Genomic DNA, 18144 nt, shown 5'->3' with positions numbered 1-18144 from the left:
TTGGGATACTCGGTAGGAATCCTCCAGCAACACAAATCCTCTGTCAGTGTCAATGAGAAGCATGCTGCTGTCACGAGTACCTGTCAGCTATGCCTGTTCTCCTGTTCTGGGGTGCAGGAAGTGGCATGGGAGGTGTCAGGGTTGTAAGTCCAACCCCCCTGCTAGAGCAGGGTCACCTACAGCAGATTCCACAGGAACACATCCAGAAGAGGAGACTCCACAACCTCTCTGGGCAGCCTGTCCTGGCTCTGTTACTCTCACAGTAAAGACATTTTTCCCTTATCTTTAACTTGACCCTCCTGTGCTCCAGCTTGTGCCCATTGCCCCTTGTCCTGTCACTGGACACTGCTGAGAAGAGTCTGGTCCCACCCTCCTGACACCCCCTGTAGATATTTATAAGCATTGATGAGATCCCCCCTCAGTCTCCTCCTCTCCAGGCTGAGCAGCCCCAGCTCTCCCAGCCTTTCCTCAGGGCAAATGCTCCAGTCCCCTCATCATCTCTGTGGCCTGTGCTGGACCCTCTCCTTTCATGAACTGGGGAGCTCAGAATTGGACACAGTGCTCCAGATGTGGCCTCAGCAGGGCAGAGCAGAGGGGGAGCGGAACCTCCTTTGACCTACTGGCCACTCTTCTCAGTGCACCCCTGACCTTGTTCACTGACCTTGGTCACAAGAAGGTGGCAGTTACACTGAGGAGTGAGGGGGACAGGGGATGGGTAATGGCAGAGGAGACAGAATCACTTCTCTGCCAGGGCAGTCTTCAGAACTTGGTACTAACGGCTGAGGGACACACTGTAGTGTTTGTAACTAGAGCTAAGGTCACAGGAATAGCCCCTAGTTATGTGTTTTTGACTGAGCATCTTCAAGGCATGCTACAAACTCCCCTTTCTCACAGGAGGCTTCCTCTCCTGAGTGGACACTCACTCTGTTCCAGCGAGGTAACAGGGCAGGTGAGGAAGAAAGATGAGAGAAGAAAATGGGGAGTCTGCAGAGGCAAGTGAGTGACACAGAGGGTAGAAGCATGTAGGTGTGGTCCCATTCCCTGCATCAGCAGTGACTGATAATCTAATGATGCCAGAAATGAGCAACAGCAATCTCAGCAGAGGCCCCAGGAGGGAGCACATGGAGTGAAACACAGACTGGGAGGTGGGGAGGTGATAGTGGAGAGAGCCAAAAAAGTTGTACAGGCAGCTGAATAGAAGTTAAGTGGTGGAGCTGTGCATAGGAGAGATGCAGTGTCAATGTCAGGAGCTGACAGCGTCTTGCTGGACCTTGGGAACCAGGACAAAAAAAAAAAGGGTTAGCATTACCAGCAGTGGCCACATTGCTATGGAAGACAAATGACTGAGGGAAAACTCAAGACGTGACTTTGTGGGAAGAAATTACAGATATTTTCTCCTGGTAAACTAAAACCACTGAAGGTTGAATTAATGAAAATCCCTGGTCAGATGAACAAGTGACATCTATGGGAGGAGTTACAGGAACTCATTTGAACTTGGTAAAAGGAGACTGGATAAAGTTGTTGGGATGTCTAGAAGAGATACAGGGTCATGAGGGACTGAGCTCCAGAGGAGGGAGCTGCTGGATGTGATGTGGTGCAGCGTGGACACCCATGCTGTGTGGACATGGGCCTGTGGCTTGTGCTACTGGTCTTGCCCTAAAATACCTGGAGCTGTGCTGTGAGGAAGGCTGGGTGGTCAGTTGTTAGCACTGTTGTTTTTATTCCCCATCTTCTGCTCCGTTAGCTGGGGTGAAAGGTGGCCTGGGCCTCTTTGGTTTGCCTGGTCACCTGGGAAGTTGCTCTGTTGCTGACATGTTCTCTCTGCTTCTTGTGTAGGTCCAGTGATCAAAGCTGAAGTTGGAGACACCATCCTGGTGACGTTTGTTAACAAAGCCTCCTGGCCTTTCAGCATCCAACCTCATGGAGTGTCCTATGGGAAGGCGTGGGAAGGGATGTGGTACCATGATGGTTTGTGGCTCCCTTTTCTTGAGTCATTCTACTGCTGGTGGTGGAGCTTCAGAGCCCCTGCCCCCTCTGTGCTGGGGAGCTCCTGCAGCCAGGAAGGACTGGATGTCCTGCAGGGTAGAAGCCCGCCTGGGCTGAGATACCGAGTATTTTAGTGACACAAGTGAAGCAATGCCCAGTGTGAACATCCTGATAAGGAAGTGTAACCAGGTTTGTGTAGGGACCTTGGGACTAGCCGTGCCAATCTGTTTTCCAGGTGTGTCCCAGAACGGAGTCCCTGTTGCGCCGCTGCACAACGTCACGTACCGCTGGGCTGTGACACAGCACGTGGGGCCCACGGGCAGTGACCCGCCCTGCCTGACCTGGATGTACAGCTCAGCTGTGGATCCCATCAGAGATCCCAGTTCAGGCTTAGTAGGGCCTCTGGTCATCTGCAAGCAGGGCACCTTGGATGAAAACAACAAACAGGTAAAAGGGATTTTCCTCCCATGCTCTTACCAGGTTGTTTTCTTGTAGGGAAGGGAAACATCAACAAAACATTAAGGAATGTACCAAAACCCAGGGTACAACAGTGTGAGTCCAGGGGAGGTGAATCAAAGCCACAAGGCAGGTTCATCTTGGGACAGCTGGTGCCCCAGGTCTCAGGTGGGAATGGCTCTCAAGGGCTGTCCTTGAAGGGGTGTCTAGGCTCTCCTTTAAAACTCACAGACAAACTTGGCTGAGCAACTGTACCTTGGGTGTGAATCTACAGGTAGCTTTTTTGTCCCCAGGCTTGCACAGCAGGCACAGAGGCCTGTGGAGTATACATTGCAGTCCCAGAAATATGGAGAAGACATTTTCACTTACAGTTGGTTTGTTTGAGTGATACAATGCTTTGAGGTTTGGAGTCAGCAGAGCTGACTACAAAAAAGCATATTAAAATCCATGTTGGTCTTTATGCTTTTGACAAAAGAGGTGAAATTTGAGGGGCAATTGGAACTTCCTCTTGAAATTTCACTTGGGGTTAGTCTACTCGTGGCAGTAGGTCTAGGAAAGGTGGTAAAATAACATGCTGGTGCAGTGCAAGAGATTAGCAGAGCCTTTTTGTGAAAAACAGCCTGGTGCCATCCTCCCTACCTTGTGTGCATCAGGGAGGGGCTTGGGAGCTGGAGCAGCTGCCAGCAGAGCCTCCCCAGGGGAGTTTGCTTTCAGTGATGTGGCTAAATTAGGAGTGCAGCAAAGATGAGTGTGCTATAAAGGGTAGAAACAGGAATCTTCTGAGCAGAGGGGTAGTGAATGAGTACAGCTCCTGTGAAGGAACTGTTGTCACTATGAAGCATTTGCAGGTATTCAAAGTGTGTAACCACAACAGGGGCAGACTTGTTTGGGAAGGTAGGACAGGGAAAAAAATCACCCAGGGCAGCAAGTTTGGCTCTGCAATCTTAGGCAACCCTATAATGAATGGTTAATTGGGAAGGGTGCACAGCAACTCCTCAGGCACCCCAGGCTCCAGCCCTCTATGCAGGGTGTCTGCCTGGGTAAAGCTGGGGAAGCTGAGCCAGGGTGAGAACCTGAACAACACGAGGGATGTTCCTTACTGGGGAAACACATTATGCTTTGGAATGCATTTCTTAGGAGAATTAATGTTTTCAAGGATTTAAGGTAATAAAAAAATCCCCAATCCAGGTCTGTGGTTGCAGAAAGGAGGGGTGAGAGAATTGTCTGCCTGCCCTGTGGGCTGGGCCCTGATCTTGGGTCTGACTGGCACAGGTGGTGAAACCTACACCTGAGCACAGGGGTGGTGGGGGAAGGAGGCAATGACTTCATGTCCTGGGCTGCATTTTGATCACTTGGCTCATGAGAAATATCATGGAGAAATCCATAGGTGGGAACCGGAGAGGAACATTCAACCTGAGTAAAGGGACAGAGCCCTGGCCATCAGAGGGCCAGTCTTAATATAAAAGGGAACGTGAGAGCCAGGCAAGAGAGTTTTAAGATAATTCATTGGTGCATTTTAAAAAATAACAGCCATCATTATTATTATATCTTAGAAAGGGATCAACAAAGAATTTTACCTTCTCTTCAGTGTTTTTGATGAAAACCTCAGCTGGTATTTAAATGCAAACATAAAGTACTATTTGAGAATGGAAGAGACTTCTGTGGAAAAGGATGATGGCTTCAAGGAATCAAACAGGATGCATGGTAGGGGCTGATGCTTTTCTGGAACCTGCAAAACACAGGGTCCTGATCACCTACAGACTGAGCTGGGGGTCTGGAGGGGCTGGGGAGAGTGTTGGCTGTAGTGCAAAGAGCAGAGGCAGTGGGTGGGATGTGGGACAAGCAGTGCAGCTGGCTCAGGAAGCGTGTCGTGAGTGAATTACAGGCAAGCTGCACTTTGCCTGGCAGGCCTACCCTGTCAGTGTATGCACAAAATGAATCTCAGCTGATACCTGCCTCCTTTGCAGCCATCAATGGACTTATGTTTGGTAACTTGCCTGGGCTGAATGTGTGTGAAGGAGACAATGTGTCCTGGCATCTTCTGGGCCTGGGTAGTGAAGCAGATGTACATGGAGCTGTGTTTCAGGGGAACACCCTGCAGATGAATGGGATGCGGAGAGACTCAGCCAATCTGTTCCCCCACACGTTTGCTACTGCCCTCATGCAGCCTGATAACACAGGTAAGTGCCTGCACATCTGACTGAGCAGCAGAAAAATGCTGTAGTGTTTGCTGTGGCTGATTCTTTAGCACAGTGTGAACTTGTAGGGGATGGGTGTGATTTAGGGCCTGTTTGGTCCCATTTAACAGACCAGAGCTCCTGTCTTAGCATCTGATTCTAGAGAAGAGCAGGAGATACACGATCTTGTCCCACGCTGATTCTCTAGGCTGCCACTTGCTGTTATTGGTAGTAACAGTCACAATGGACACTGCTGCCTGTGACTATGCAAACATTTGGTTCAGAATAAAGTAGCAGAGTTGCCATAGTTGAACTCCCCTCTCCATGGCTTGTGGAGATGCATGTGCATGGCAGACCCCAGTCTTCTCGGCTTGTGGCACAGGCACACAGCACTGTGCCTCACTCACACAGCGTGATGGCCTCAGCTGGCAGTTGTCTCCTCCCCCTTGGCACTTGCAGGCTTTGTCTTTTCCTTAACCAGCCTCTCAGCAGTGGCAGCACAGTTATGTCACTTTGCTTTTTTCACATCTAATAAGCTGGTTATTGTGTAAGAAAGCCTCCTGAGGTGGTTTTTATGTAGGACTTCATTGTGCAATTCCCGCTTGGTTTGTCTAACAACCCCTTTTAGTCTCTGCCAGTGGCAACCAAGCTCCCTAAACAAGCACCCAGGTCTGCACACCCTGATGTCAGCCTGGTCCAGGCTCTGCACAGCAGGCAGCGTGTCCTGCCACCTTTGAGTGTCTCATGTCCTTGTTCGTGCTGCCTCTCTCAGGGACTTTTGAGGTGTACTGCCAGACGAGCAATCACTACCAGGCTGGGATGAGGGAACGCTACTCGGTGTCCAAGTGTGGACGAAGGGATCCAGCCCCTCGGTACCGAGGCGTGCGCACCTACTACATCCTGGCCGAGGAGGTGCTCTGGGACTACGCGCCCGACCGCGGCTGGGAGCGGGAGCGGCACAACCGCTCTGCAGAGAGGTAGAGCCCTTCTGCCTGGGGAGGTCACCCTGGGGAAGCCTGTTGGCTACCATGGCCACCTGGCAACATGGCGTGTGCGCCACTGGTGGTGCTGCTGATGGGAACCACGCCCCCCGCATTACTGCACCCACCTTTGTAGCCAAAGCTGGTCCCTGGGAAAGCCGTTCAGCTGGTGACCCCCTGGCCACACGTGAGCTGTTCAGCCCCTGTCAGCTGTTGGGGATCTCTGAACTCATTCTGCATTTTTCAGCTATGCTGATGTATTTTTGAGCAACGAGAATGGACTGCTGGGCTCCAGGTACAAGAAAGCAGTTTACAGGGAGTACACTGATGGGACTTTCCAGACCCCCAAGGCCAGGACAGATGGTGAGAAACACCTGGGGATCCTAGGTAAGGATATGTGCATCTTCCACTCACACAGTAATGGGACTTGGAGTCTAGAGCTTCAGTGGCTAAGGGCTGTCAACTAAAGGCCTCTCAGGTATTTGGGCATGTGCTGTATATGCAAGTGAGGAGAAATTCAGACTCTCCCCCATCCAGGTCTGCTACTTTTGGAAACAGCACCAAAGAGGGGCCTGGAGTAGATAAAGAAGACTGGGTTCTTGTGCCTACCTTTGTGCCAGTGTTCTTTCATGTCTCAGGCAAAGTATTTTTCACACCAGGATTTCTCTGACTGTCAAATGCAGATAATTGCTGACTTCTAGAGATCAGTCTGAGAGATACAGGTGAAAATCTGTAGCTGTGAGATAAATGCTTTTGGGGAAAAAAAGCAGGCAGGCCTTGGGGAGTGGAGGACCTTGTTCAGTGGAGGTCTGTGGAGACTCAGCTCTTTGTTGTGACCCCAGGGCTGTAAGTGGTGCCAGAGCAGCAAGGCTGAGGCAGTATGTGCTCTTTAAGACAGGCTGCAGCTCTGGTTTGTGACACTGTCAGGCCACATTGGTTATTACACATTTTTTGAAACCAGCAACAGGCCATGATCAAGATGCTGTAAAATTTGGCAAAGCAGTGTTCAGAAATCAAGGCTTAGCTGTACTGGGCACAGTTAAAATGCACAGCAACCCTCATTTCCCTCATTCTGAAACTCAGTCCTGTTTTCCAAGAGTTGCTTGGATTGGCTCTGATGTCCATTTCTCTTTCTGGGAGGCAGAGAAAAAGTAGAGAAGAGGGAGGGGAACATCATAAATGTTACAAGGGTATGTAATATATATAAGGTGTTTCATTTCTTCCACCCTAGAAATAAGACACTGGCCCAGGTTGCCCAGGGAGGTTATGGATGCCCCATCCCTGGCAGTGTTGAAGGGCAGGTTGGATGGGGCTTGGAGCAACCTGGTCTGGTGGGAGATGACCCTGCCCATGCAGGGGGTTGGAACTAGATGATCTTTAAGGTCCCTTCCAACCCAAAGCACTCTGTGATTCTGTAAATATGTCTGGAGCAAGGATGATGAGACAGAGGTAGGAATATCCTCAGGAGATACATGGACAGTTTTTTTTAGTCTCAGAGTACATTCTTCCTATCTCAAGGTCCTTTCCTGTGGGCAGAAGTGGGAGATATCCTCAATATCGTGTTTAAGAACAATGCCACACGACCCTACTCCATTCATGCCCATGGGGTGCTGGAAAGGAAGACAGGAGAGCCACAAGCAGCAAACCCTGGTGAGTCACTGTCCTGTCCAGCCGTGTTCCTGTACAGACTTGCCAGGCTGACTTCAGCTGCTGCTGGGGTGTTTTCTTCAGTAGCCTCAGATGTACTTGTTCTCACAGGGTACAGAACTGGAACTCAGCAATAACTGGTCCTTCAGGTTCACCACAGTTTTAGTGATGCCATTTGTGTGGGAACAGTAGCCTGGGGATTTCATATTCTGCTCTGACTTCTAGGATAAATGTAGGACAAGCTCTTCTATGTGCAGCCTTTTCCCTGCACCAAGCATGGTCTGTAGGAAGGAGGATGGTCATGACACATCCCAGCTCAGTCAGCCCTTGGCAACCCTGGGCTGGCTGCCACCCAGGAGAGGAAGCCTGTCCCTTCTATGGGACCTGTGCTTTGTGATGGAGACAGTATGAAACAGGAGAGATGCACAGGTGCTTGCCAGGATGCTGAATGATATCCCCAGTTTGTTTTTTAGTCCAGGTGCCAGTTAGTCCCACTTGCAGTGCCTTGCAGCTGGCGCAGTCTGTCTGAGCAGCAAACAGGTTTCAGCTGGGCCCTGTCTTTCTGAAGTGTGTTTGATAATATGCAAAAGAGTAATTTTTAAAACTAATTTGCATGAGAATCATCAATACACTTGAAAGACAGGGAAGATCATCTCAAACTCCACCTGTACTGAAGAGAGGTGGACCTTCTTTATGTCCAGTCTCAAAGGCTGCAGATGAGAGTTGTGCTGATACCAGGCAGTGTGTGTGTCCTGTGGGCCCTCTCTGCTTTGCTGGGGAGAGGGGAGCTCCCCTCCTGTCTCCCAGTGTTTGGGGGAGAAAGGTGCAATATCTCACCAAATCAGACTTGAATGTGCATTTTGGAGGCAGGATCTCCTGATTTATTTTGCCTTGTGTGCTGCTTAGCAAACTAGCATGGGGGTGTATCAGGCTGGTGTTAATGGTTCTTCTCTATCACTCAGGTGACATTGTGACATACCGATGGGAGGTTCCTGAGAGATCTGGTCCAGGGCCAAATGATTCTGCCTGTGTTCCTTGGATATACTACTCCACAGTGGATCCAGTAAAGGTAAAAGAGAAGTTAGAACCAGAAAAGACTAGTTAGACCATTTTTTTTTCACCCCCTGTAGAAAACAATCTGAGCTGGATACAATTTAGAGATTGGCCCAGATCAGAGGTAGAATTCCCTGGTGACATGTCCAGTGTTCTCCTGGCAGAGGAGATCCTCCAGATGTGCCCTGATGTTTGTAATTTTTTCCTAGCTCAAACCTTCATTAAAAAAAAAATCCATTGTCTCCTTGACCTTCCTTCAGTTATTTGCAGAATATGAGAACATCTCCCCATCAGTCATGGTTTCTACTGATGAGAGCCACAAAGCTAATGTAAAAAGCAGAAATTGTCCAAAATTAGGCCCCACGGATAAAGCAGGAAGATTTGAGCACTGCTAGGATGGATTGTAGTAGCACTGATTTCACAGAGAAACAGCCTGGAGGATCCTGCAATAAACTGTCACATTCAGCCCAGAGATCATTGCCTTTTTATCTCAAGTTGCAGATGCTTTTATAGTCAGAGTGGAGAATATTTTGATCCCATTAATATTTATGTTTTCTGGATTTGCATTCATAAGAGCATCTCTGGTCTCTGTTCTTGTGCTTTGGTAGCTGATTCTCACCAATGAAAGTACTTAACTTGGTTGTTTCAAGTGAGGTGATGTGGGGAAGAGAAAATATAGTTGCTAAAAGGCAAAGAACTCTGTACAAGGAGGGTGGGGAGGATGTGAGAAGATCCTTGACTCAGTTTTTCTCCTTCATTCTGATTAGGACATGTACAGTGGTCTGGTTGGACCCCTGAAGGTTTGCCGGAGAGGGGCACTGCAGCCTGATGGGATGAGGAAGGATGCAAAGAGGGAGTTTGCTCTGCTCTTCCTGGTTTTTGATGAAAATCAATCCTGGTACTTGGAGGAGAATGTGAAAAGTTACAGTAAAGGAAATCACAAGGAGATCAACCTGCTGGATGAGAAATTTGTGGAAAGCAACAAGATGCATGGTAATGCCATTAGGGACCTGAGCATCTACCCAGAGTTGATGTTGACTCTGTGACCTCTCCCAGCAGTCAGCCACCCAAAACCCAAGAGCCTGGCTCCTGGTGAATGCCCTCATCCTTTTGTTGTCAGGCACATGAACAGAATTAAGGCGTCTGTCATTCTAAGTATCGCAGCAGGTCCACAGCACCAATCATTTATCTGCAGCAAAGGCTGATCATTATAGTTGTGCCTGTCAGGAGGAATGGCAAGATATGAGCCAGAGAGCTTAATCTCTGACTCAGGACAGGCAAAGAATCAAATGTGAAATTAACTTATCAGACTAATTTCACTCTGTCTTGGGACCATTAGAATGTGTTAGATTTCAAAATCAATTGACTGAGCTGTGTGGCTGCAATACGTGGCTCAGTTGTGTTAATGGATCACCAAAAAGCTATTTCTGGCATAGTAGGGTGAATACATTTTTCAAAATTAGCATGTTATTTATGATAGATTTTCTCCATATTACATCTGGATCTATCTAAAGTGTTCTCAGCAAAGCAAATTCCTTGGCAGTTGTGATGATAAGAGTAGTGCAGAGTTGTGTTACTGCTGGAACAATCCTGCTGTACCATAGTGCTGGCTTTGTACAGGTGATAGGAAGAATCTCCAACAATATGTGTCCATGAAGCTTTAATTGTTAACCCAATATTACAGCTAGTAAAATCAACACACTGCAGTTGAGTGCCTATTTTGAGCTACACAAAATGGCTATGGCAGATCTTGGAGTGAAACACTGGTGTTCCTGCCCTCAGATCATGTCTCTTTGTCTTACTGCTGCCATTTTCATTTGAGCATGGAAGTGTCCTTGTGTGTGCCAGTGCATTCAGCTCACTCTGTTTTGGTCTGTTTCCTACATTTGCAGTCAAAGCCATATCCTTTCTGGCTGTGCTAATTATGAAGTTCTGCCACATGGCAATGTTACAAGAGATCAGAGTGTAATGTGGCCAGCGTGAGACAGAATGGCAGGGTTGCCTCTTTGCAGGATTTACCCATTTTCATTGTTCAACAAGTAAATTTATTCAGATATTGATGTATATATAGATATGTACGTATTTTCCCTATCATTGGGCTAAGGAGGCTATTTTCACTTCTTGACTTCTAGAGGCAACCACCTTTGCTGGCTGACTGCAGGTTTTCAGCAAGAGGTAGTTTTTGAGAATTATTTGAGCTGAGCTGCAGCATGGCCTGGGGTGCAAATCTCTGCTTCTCCTGCCTGTTCACAGTGGACAAGTAGTTAAGCTGGAGAGAGACTGCCAGACTGTTGGGGGACTGTCATATGGAAGACACTAACTGCTGATGCACTGGTTGCTGTATGAGCTTTGTAGCATCTAACTTGCTCTGCATGTTCTTCCTTTGAGATGGTTCAGCATCTGTAACATTTTGGTAACAGCCTTTTCTCTTTTCTCTGTGTGTCATTTACTGCACAGCTGTCAATGGGAGGCTCTATGCAAACTTACCTGGGCTGACCATGGTCCAGGGTGAGTGGGTGAACTGGTACTTGCTGGGAATGGGTCAGGAGATTGATGTCCACACAGTCCATTTTCATGCTGAGACCTTCATATACAAGGTAAGAATATCCTGCTGATGATAAAAACTGACCATCCAAACTAGAACTGTTGCTTGATGCTGAGGGACTTGAACTTCTGGAATTACCCCAGGGTGATAAAAAGGGATTTCAGAGAACTGGGCCGAGTGCTTGTGGCATCAGGAGCACAGGTGGTCTTTTCCTCAGTCCCTTCAGTGGCAGGAAAAGCTGAAAGAACTAGGAAAAACACAACTGATTAATGTATGGCTTAGAGGCTGGTGCCGTTGGATGAACTTCGGGTTTTTCAATCATGGAGATGTTTACAGGTACCCTAGCAAACAATGGCATAGAGCTATCAACAAGGGGGAAAAGGATTCTTGGCCAAGAGTTAGTGGGGCTCATTGAGAGAGCTTTAAACTAGACTTGAAGGAGGAGTTGGAAGTCTGTGTGTGTTCTAAGGGTTATGACCTGGTGGCAATTACAGAGACATGGTGGGACAGCTCACATGGCTGGAATATGGTCATGGATGGCCATGTCCTTTTTAGGAAAGACAGGTCAGTGAAGCAAGGTGGTGGAGTTGCTCTTTATGTGAGAGAGCAACTAGAATGTACTGAGTTCTGTCCAGGGGATGATGAGGAGCAAGTGAAAAGTCTGTGGGTATGAATTAAGGGGCAGGCTTGCATGGGTGATACAGTTGTGGGGGTCTATTACAGGCCTCCTGCTTAGGTTGAGGGGGTTGATGAGGCTTTCTACAGGCAGCTGAAAGCAGCCTCGCAACTATAGGCCTTGCTAGATGAGGATTGGGTTAGAGATCAGTTAAGCAATCTGGACATCCATAATGGATGGGTCCGGATGTGGTTTATCTTTATTTCAGCCAAGCATTTGACACTGTCTCCCACAGCATCCTTGTAGATAAACTGAGGAAGTGTGCTCTTGATGGCCAGGTAGTGAGATGGATCAGGAACTGGTTGAAAGGAAGAAGTCGGAGTTGTGGTCAATGGGACAGAATCTAGTTGGAGGTTGCTGACCAGTGGAGTCCCCAGGGGTCGGTACTGGGACCGGTGCTGTTCAGTATTTTCATCGTGGACCTGCATGAGCGAACAGAGTGTGCCTGCAGCAGCAGTGAGACCTGGACTGGCTGAAGAGTTGGGTGGGGAGAAACTTGATGAAATTCAACAAGGGCAAGTGTAGAGTTTTGCATCTGGGGAAGAACAAGCCCATGGACCAGTACAGGTTGGGGGCTGACCTGCTGGAGAGCAGGGGAGGAGAAAGGGACCTGGGGGTCCTGGTGGACAGGAGGGTGAGCATGACCAGCAATGTGCCCTTGTGGCCAAGAAGGCCAATGGCATCCTGGGGTGTGTTAGAAAGGGGGTGGTTAGTAGGTCAAGAGAGGTTCTCCTCCCTCTCTATTCTACCTTGGTGAGACACATCTGTAATACTGTGTCCAGTTCTGGGCCCCTCAGTTCAAGAAGGACAGGGAACTCCTTGAAAGAGTCCATGGCAGAGCCACAAAGATGATGAAGGGAGTGGAACATCTCCCTGATGAGGAGAGGCTGAGGGAGCTGGGTCTCTTTAGCTTGAAGAAGAGGAGACTGAGGGGTGACCTCATCAATGTTTACTAATATGTAAAAAGGTGAGTGTCAGGAGGATGGAGCCAGGCTTTTTACAGTGATGTCCAGTGATGGGACAAGGGGCAATGGGTGCAAACTGGAGCATAGGAGGTTCCATGTGAATATCAGAAAAAACTTCTTTCCTGTGAGGGTGGCAGAGCCCTGGGACAGGCTGCTCAGAGAGGCTGTGGAGTGTCCTTGGCTGGAGACATTCAAACCCACCTGAACATGTTCCTGTGTGATGTGCTCTAGGTGATCCTGCTCTGAAAGAGGGGTTGGACTAGATGACCCTTCAAGGTCTCTTCCAACCCCTAAGATTCTGTGATTCTGTGGTACTTAAAGAATCATGGTCATAGAATCGTCAAGGTTGGAAAAGACCTTCAAGATCATCAAGTCCAACCATCCACCCTACAGCCCCTAGCCACTAAACCATCTTATGAAACACCGTGTCTACCCCTTTTTTTAACATCTTCAGGGATGGTGGCTCCACTCCGTTCCTGGGCAGCCTGTACCCATACCTTGATTCACCCAACTTAGGAAGGGGATGTGATCTTGCATACCCAAATCTGCCTCACTGAGTTTCTGTGCGGTGCTGATGTGTCTAGCTATCCCTTCTGAGGATTGGGCATTGCCAGATTGTGTTTTCTTTCTCAGCTGCAGCCCTGGAGCTGCTCTTTGAAATCTTTTTTTAGCTTTTAAAAACTGTAGTAGCACTGACATGATCTCCAGTGATACTGGCATCATTTTGTTCATGCAAAGATAAACAGCTCTGCACACTAACAGCCTCCCTCCCCTTTGACAGAATGGCAAAAGCTACAGAGCAGATGTTGTGGATCTGTTCCCTGGGACCTTTGAAATGGTGGAGATGTTGGTTGGGAACCCTGGGACATGGCTGCTTCACTGTCATGTGTCTGATCACATTCATGCTGGCATGGAGATACTCTTCACAGTCTTGCCCACACCAGGTAGGGAGCTGTTACTGATTGATACCTGAAAACATCTGACTGTACTTGCTAGTGCTGCTAAACTGAGTGTTTGCATCACACTTGCAGTTCTTCATGGTATGTAAGACAGCCAGTTAATTGAGCAGTAATTACTTATATACTGTTACTTTAAGATCATCCCTTTGAATAGGGTAATACCTGCAGCTGGAATTGGTAACAAATTGATTTCTGGGGTTTCCATTGCTTATATTATGAGCTTTATTTTAGCCTGTGTCTGGTAAGTGATGTTCAGCTAGCAGCTAGTAATTATTCTGGCTGAGAGTGTTACCTGTAATCTAAATTCAAGTCCTGAGGCTTCTCATTTCCCCAGGCAGCACTGGAAGGTGTGCAGTGAGTGACACTCTGTGCTAGGTTTGGCTGTGGAGGAGTCAGTTGTTGTCATGGCAGCCTGTAGGGTGCTGTGTGTTAGAGCAGTTACCAAAACTGAGCAGGTAACACCCTGTTCCAGCTCTTAGTGAACAGTCTTGCACAGCATCAGGCTCTTGTTTCTCAGGAGGTTGAGGTGGGCAAGAGGAGGGACACATCTGGGACAGCTGGCCCCAGTTGACCAAGGGATATTCCATGCCAGGTAGCATCATGCTCAGCAATAGAAACAGGGAGACTTTTTCCAAAGTAGCCGTTGCTCAGGGACAGGGCATTGGTGATGGGTCTGTGAAGGTGAGTGATTGCTTTTGCATCACTGGGGTTTTTCTGTGGTTGTTTTTTCTTCCTCCACCTTCACTTAATATAATGTCTTTATCTCAACACACAAGTTGTTGTTCTGTTTTTTTTTCTTCTTGCTTCTGGCCTCCCTGTTTCCTCCTGAGCCAGGCTCAGCCCACCCCATGCTCAGCCTTGGACTGGGCTGTTCTTCCCAAGGCCTTGATGGGTGGTGTAACTGGAGCAGGTCTGCTTTTGAAGCAGGTGATACAGAAGCACTCGTGGTGTGATGCAGAGCAGGAGAAAAAACCTGCAAGCCCAGGAAAGCCATGCTGCCTGTGGATCTCATCCTTGTTCTGGACTTTTCCTGCTCAGCCCAGTGCTTTCTCACCCTCTGTTTTTTTCCTTTCAGAGCTAGTGCTTGAAGACATAAACTACAGCACAGGTATGGGGTGTGTTGTGCTGCTAAATTCTGGGTGTGTGGGGCAGGGGAGGGAGGGAGGTCTCTGATCTGTGCAACGAGGTGGAAGGAGCATGAGCACCACTTAGTCTCCCTCTGTCCAGTGGGACAGTGGGTTAGCCTGAGACCTGGTTGCTGGGGGATAAAGAGGGAGGGTTCCAGTTTGGTTTGTTTATCTGTCCTCCAAGTATGTGCTCTGAGGATAAAAATAAGGAAATGGGGCTTGTTAGGCCTGCTTGGCCATGTAAGGAGAAAATGTTTGGTGGCCTCACATTCTGTTGTGCTTGCTCTGTATGGATTCCTCTTCACAGGAGAGTGCAAGCTTAGAAACTGGCAGAGGCTCAGAGGGTTTTAAAGGAGGGTGTTGCAAAGGAGGTGATTCTTCTTAATCCTTTCAGTCAAAACCCAAAGTGTTTTGATTAGTTGTCTTGCCTTCTTGGACTTCCAATGACTGTTCTTTCAGTTGTGGTTTTTCTGGCTCTCTTTGGAACTCTCCATTTGTTTGTTTCTCAGAGTTGCCACCCGAGGATGAGTCGGAGAAGATCGTGCTGTTTGGAGCTAAGCTGGCTCAAGGGCAGGTGGAGGCCACAGTCATAGGTCTGGCCACGGCAGGAACGGTGCTTTTCGTGGTTGCCTGTGCCCTCCTGGGAGTGGTCATCTATCTTGAGAGGCAGAAGAGGCTGAGACGCAATCGAAGGTCCATCCTGGATGACGGATTCAAACTCATGTCTAAAAAGAATTCAGGGCTATAAAAGATGTGTCAAAACTTTGGGCGGTGTGTTTGGAGCAGAGGCTGGATTGTTGACCATAGCAATGATTTTGGGGCATCACTTCAGTTGTAAACTGTACTTCGAGGAGCTAAGGAGGGAAAGCTGGAGTCATGACATCTTCATGTGCCCTCCTCAGCACCCGAAGGAAGAAACCTGTCCATGAGAGATCAGAGGACCCTGTGAACTGACTGAAGGCAAGTTGACAAGAATAAAAAGGTCCTAAAATACTACTCTTCCCCAAGAAAGAAAGGAGACATATTTTCTTCTCTCCAGAACACCACTTCGTCTTTCTCAGCAGACTAGCTTAGGCCGGATTCCAGTCTTGCTCCATATGCTAGAGTTGAGGTAGGAATTGTCTCCCAAGAAACAGTTTTTGAAGGAATTAATCTTAAGGGGGAAGATAATTGATTCACAAAAATGAAAATATTAAGAATACAAAAGAAAATGTTAATTTAGATTTGGATTGCTGTTTTTTGATGAGTAATTGGACAAATTCAGGGCAGTACATGTAATGGCCTGAGAGAGCTCTGTCAAGGACCAGGGCAACAGTTGGGCCTCACCAGGAGCCCTGCTGTGACACATCCTTCTGTTGTCAGCTGTAGGCTTTGGTTTCAGGCATCCTGTGGCTTGTGCTGGGAGAAGCTTTTCTAAGTGCTGCAAGAGCACCCTGGTGACTTCCTGGCTCCTTGGGTCCATGTGTGTGAAGGGCTGTACAGCTCCTTGTGCAGCAGGGTCAGAGGGGGACTGGGCTGGGCTGGGCTGTGATGTGGGTGGCTCTCTTCCTTTTAATACATTTTATATATTCTCTCCAGAGTTGAGCTGTTGCTGTGTCATTGCTGGGAGCCACCAAAGACCCAGCCTTGTGTGAGCTGGAGTTTGTGCTTGGGACAGAAAAACAAATGTTTTGTCTGGGCAAACTGGCACTGGTGACAAAAGAGAAGGCTAAAGGGCTGGTGGAATTGAGCAGCATGGAGCAAAATAAGCTGCAGTCCCTGGAGCAGGAGGTGGTACAGCCTGAGATGAGGGCAGGGCTGCTGTGCAATAGGAGCCTGAGCTGTTGGATGGCCCAGAATTGCAGGTGTTGGGGAGGCCTGTCCCTGCCAGGTAGATGCTCCCGGAGCATTGCTGTCTGCTGAAACCCCACCTGGATCATTCCTGTCTTCTGAACCCCCAGTGCCTAATGCCAGTCCCTGTGGGGCAGCAGCTAGGGGACCCTGGTTGGAGCCAGGAGGAGATGGGGGCACTGAGATGCCCAGAGTTGCCCCTGGGTCAGGTCAGGCACCTCCTGGTGTTCCTCTGCCCTACAACAACCTGCCAGGAGCCACATGGGGGGTGGCTGAGTGAGCCCTTGACTAGCCCAGAGCTCTGTAGCCACCCTGCACGCTGTGGTAGCCGTGCCCACACACTGGTCACGTTGCCCCACATGTCAAATACCAAGTGGTTCCCTATAAAATACCAATCTCTTTGGCTCACCCACCCAATCCCCAGGAGCTAAATGGGTGCAGGTTAGTGCTTACATATTTCTGTCCATGATTTTAAATTGGAAAGAGCATAAATGAAATCCTTTATGTCTGGCTTTTGGAGGCAATTAAAGCAGAGGCAGCTAAATGGCTGTAAGGGACTGTTGTAGGCTATTTAGGTATAACAGCAGTATTTTATTCAGAACAATAGTTATAACATACTTAATCATGCTCAATTCATGGTGGGTCCCTTCCTGTTTCCAGCTGCCCTTTCCTTTGGCAATGGGGACAAAGCTCATTAATTTCCTTTCATTATATGTCATTAGGCCTGGTGAGGAGCTTGGGGGCTGTTGAATGCTCTGAACATGGCTTCTCTGCACACCATCAACCCTGGTTCAGCTGCTGTCGCAAACCAGAGGTTTACAAGCCTGCCAGTCCTGAGTGAATTTTAGAAGCTGTGTTACCAGTAGTAAGAAGCAAACAGGAGATGTTTGGGCTTTTTTTTTTTCCTCGTTGGCTTGTGAATAAATAAAGAAATGTTCTCAGCCCACACTAAGACAAAGGAGTTATTGTAAATGTATTTACTTTCTTCAAGAAAGCAGAAAATGTCTGCTAAAATTCCTCCAGGGTAATGTTTTTTGGACCAAGTGGAGCATCAGTTGTTGAGGTCTCTGGTGCTGGTAGTTGGGACACTTGAGGCTGCAGCCTAGAGGAGACCTGAGCCAAGTAGCTGTTTTGGAGAGGACAGTATCCTCTGGTAAGCAATTCCTCCCCAGACTGTTTTAGGTCATTTTCCTAAAACTTCCTGTTGTAGCAAACTGTGATGAAGAGCAGTTTATCAGCAACTTTCCCAACTGCCTCAAACCAGAGGTTGGCTCTCACAGCTGGTGGTGTGTGAGGAGGAAGGGGGATGTTTCACAGCTGTGGTGACTGACCTGGAGCCCATGTGTTTGCTTTGGCAAGGATCCTTCTGCCCAGTGTCCTACAGCCTCCTGCTAGTTCTTCTCTCTGGTTGGCTACCAAGGAGGCACCTTCTCCAGGGAACAGTGTGGTGGGCAGGGTGTCTGCTCCCCAGGGAGTCAGGGGAAGGGTGGGAGCTCCTTGCTGAGCTGAGACAGGGGACCAGCTGAGAACTAGTGAAGGTACAACTCTCTTCCTAGCTGCTCAGGATAAGTGGTTTGCAGTGTTGCATGCTGAAGAGGATGGAAGTGCTCAGGTAATCCCTTAGCAGGCGTCAGCTCATAGAGACAGAAGGATGGGAGTGCAGGTATGTATTTTTTTTCATAGCTTGCTGTAAGAAACTTAGAAAAACCTCCACACAAAAAGCCTGACACATCCCACTTTAAT

General features: G+C 48.4%; 1 protein-coding gene across 1 annotated transcript in view; it reads left to right on the top strand.

The window, feature by feature from the left end:
* HEPH (hephaestin) overlaps window positions 1-15319 on the top strand; it is a 22340-nt gene extending 7021 nt beyond the window's left edge. The window contains exons 7-20 of the mRNA XM_009996594.1: window positions 1-12; window positions 1837-1968; window positions 2222-2433; window positions 3996-4146; window positions 4410-4622; window positions 5392-5596; window positions 5847-5986; window positions 7118-7249; window positions 8209-8315; window positions 9067-9292; window positions 10757-10896; window positions 13267-13429; window positions 14520-14552; window positions 15081-15319. The exon at window positions 1-12 is cut by the window's left edge and continues 122 nt beyond it. Coding sequence (XP_009994896.1) covers window positions 1-12; window positions 1837-1968; window positions 2222-2433; window positions 3996-4146; window positions 4410-4622; window positions 5392-5596; window positions 5847-5986; window positions 7118-7249; window positions 8209-8315; window positions 9067-9292; window positions 10757-10896; window positions 13267-13429; window positions 14520-14552; window positions 15081-15319 — 2105 coding nt within the window. The remainder of the gene's footprint in view (window positions 13-1836; window positions 1969-2221; window positions 2434-3995; window positions 4147-4409; window positions 4623-5391; window positions 5597-5846; window positions 5987-7117; window positions 7250-8208; window positions 8316-9066; window positions 9293-10756; window positions 10897-13266; window positions 13430-14519; window positions 14553-15080) is intronic.
* Window positions 15320-18144: the final 2825 nt, after the last annotated feature.

The sequence above is a fragment of the Chaetura pelagica genome, unplaced genomic scaffold (assembly GCF_000747805.2).
Source record: "Chaetura pelagica isolate M959 unplaced genomic scaffold, ChaPel_1.0 scaffold103, whole genome shotgun sequence".
Lineage (NCBI taxonomy): Eukaryota > Metazoa > Chordata > Aves > Apodiformes > Apodidae > Chaetura > Chaetura pelagica.
This window is presented reverse-complemented; position numbering and strand designations above follow the sequence as displayed.